This window comes from Gymnoscopelus braueri (genome assembly GCF_963280865.1).
Source record: "Gymnoscopelus braueri genome assembly, chromosome: 6".
NCBI classification, from domain to species: Eukaryota; Metazoa; Chordata; class Actinopteri; order Myctophiformes; family Myctophidae; genus Gymnoscopelus; species Gymnoscopelus braueri.
The window spans coordinates 6,160,081-6,162,580 of NC_137607.1; the positions used below are offsets into that span (position 1 = coordinate 6,160,081).

Sequence of the window (2,500 nt, forward strand, 5' to 3'; positions counted from 1 at the left end):
CATGAGGAGCTAAGCAGATAACCTGGAGTATGAGGGGAAATATATATAGACTCCTACTGGGAGAGAGAGGGGAACGGGGAGTTGGGACGGAAGGATTTATGGCAGCTGGCAATCTCAGCTTTACAAGCACACAGAGATACACACATTACAAGCTATACACACACAGAGCACCAAGAGAGCAAACAGAACCCCGGATATGGTGACTCAGCTGAAGAGGATGGAGCCCGGGTTGGTGAACAAGACAAGACAGTGGATGAATAGGAGAGTGTGTACGGACTAACTGAAGCGCTATTTAGTCGATGCAAACACACAAAATACCAGAAATGAGCCTTCCCCAGCACTAAGGCATCCTTAATCCATGCACTCAAATAGAGTGCTTGATGTCCCTGCCCCCCTGCCCTGGTACCCCATCAACCCATCAATCCTGACCCCAGTAGGGGTGTGTGTGTGTGTGTGTGTGTGTGTGTGTGTGTGTGTGTGTGTGTGTGTGTGTGTGTGTGTGTGTGTGTGTGTGCGAGTGTCTGGCGTCACGAAAAGCCCCTGAGGTGAGACCTGGACATGGAGACCCTCTCTCCCGAAGTCTGCCTCACGTTTTTCAGCCACCCCAACCCACCCCACCCCACCCCACTCCACCCCACCCCACCCCCCCAGCAATTCCTCACACCCTCCTCGCCATGCAGAGGGAAACACCACCAGTCATAAAGCAGCAGAACCAGGTCATAAATACTGATCCTGCCCTCTCTGGCTCGCCCAGCCTCACCCCCTAAAAACAGACAGAGAGAGGGGAGCGGAAACCCGAACCGAGACCCTCCGCAAACTCGTGTGGCCTCCGAAACACACGCCAACATACATACATAAACACATGCGCACACGCACACACACACGCACACACACACACACACACACACACACACACACACGGAATCCCCATACACTTGTGCTTGCCCCTAGCATGTTGTGTGCCTTTACATGTGCCTAACATTCCATACGAGGAAGTGTTTGCGTTACGTATCAACTCTGTGTTCAAATGAACCCATTAGCCCAGAGTCACGTATAGAATACTATTAGGTCTTTCAACACAAACACACAGAACATCTCTGTTAACCTCAGTGTAGGCAAGAAGATACAGCCAATAGCCTAGTGTCCACGGTCAATCACTGTAGAGGTCTAAATGGACCCTTACAGGTCTCTGAGAGTTATGAGCGATCCTTGAACTTAAATAGTTTGAGAACCACTACTGTGGTTCTCAAATCTAAATTATGAGACAGATCTTACTTTTACATACGTTAAAAAATAAAATAAATGTACAGTGGAAATGCAAGTATCACATTTGGATAGGGAAAGGGTGCTTTTTGAATCATATTAAAAGTTGTCCTACATGGCTTGGTGTATCTCTTCTTTCCTACGTTTTTATGTGAGGAACAGGTACACAGCAGAGACATGCCCCCACAGCACACAGCCATTCTCCCATTCCCTATCCCCTCCCTCCACCCCTGACCCACTGACAAACAGACGACCCGACACAAAACGTTTGATCTCTTACCTCCAGCGGCCAGACCTCTGGTCAGGCCGCCGTCCTGCCGCGGGGGGCTGTGCGGCACCGGGGGGGCCTGCTGCGGAGGAGGAGGACACGGCTTGTTCCTCAGCTTCTCCGTCTCCCTCCTCATCTCCTCCACCCTGCGCTGCAGCCCCTGCACCTCCCTCTCCAGGCGCTCTTTCTCCCCCTGCAGCAGGTTCCTCTCTCCCACCGCCCGGCTCAGAGCTTCCTGAAGCCCGGGCTGAGAGCCTCTAGGAGGAGGACTCCCCCCCGTCTCGCCCGCTCCGGTCAGCCTGGACACCAGCACCTCCAGCAGACCGAGGCGAGCCTTCAGACTCTCCACCTCGGGGCCTCCGGCGGCGGCCTGGGGGCAACTGGCCTCGCTGGGGCTGGGCACGGTGAAGGTGTACTGGCATCGCCCGCTGCGGTCGTTGCCCCGCCACAGAGCGGCTCTGTCCTGCGCGGCGGCGTCTCCCAGCAGGAGGGCACAGAAACACACGGACAGCAGGAGGAACATGCTTTCGGAGAAGGTCCTTCCACACACGGCCAACACACAGTCACACTCAACACACACAGGAAAAGGTTGTGGATCTAGAGACTTTCTTTCTCTCTCTCCCTCTCTCTCTCTCTCTCTCTCTCTCTCTGAAGACTCGGTTGTCCTTCCTCTTGGCTCTTCTTGGCGCAGGTGTCACAGAGTCGAACCCGAGTCTTTAATCCCTCTTCTTCTTCTTCTTCTTGTCATCTATGTGCGTTGGTTCTCTGTCTCTCAGGTGCTGGCTGTGTCTTCTTCTTGTCCTTTTGGTCAGGTCCTCCAGGTCTGTAACACTGAGCCCTTCCCACCAGCTCACAGTTATTTATACAATCTGGAAGGGAGGGCAGGAGGGAGAGGAAGAGCAGGAGAGGAGAGGAGAGGTGAAAGGGAGGGTGGGAGAGAGAGAGAGTGAGAGAGAGAGAGAGAGGGGA

The 2,500-nt window shown here is 53.8% G+C and overlaps 1 protein-coding gene across 1 annotated transcript in view; it reads right to left on the minus strand.

Moving 5' to 3' along the window:
* Positions 1 to 2,370, minus strand: part of myoc (myocilin) — a 17,972-nt gene extending 15,602 nt beyond the window's left edge. Inside the window, exon 1 of the mRNA XM_080431043.1 lies at positions 1,544 to 2,370. Coding sequence (XP_080287169.1) covers positions 1,544 to 2,054 — 511 coding nt within the window. The 5' untranslated portion in view covers positions 2,055 to 2,370. The remainder of the gene's footprint in view (positions 1 to 1,543) is intronic.
* Between the last annotated feature and the right edge of the window lie 130 nt (positions 2,371 to 2,500).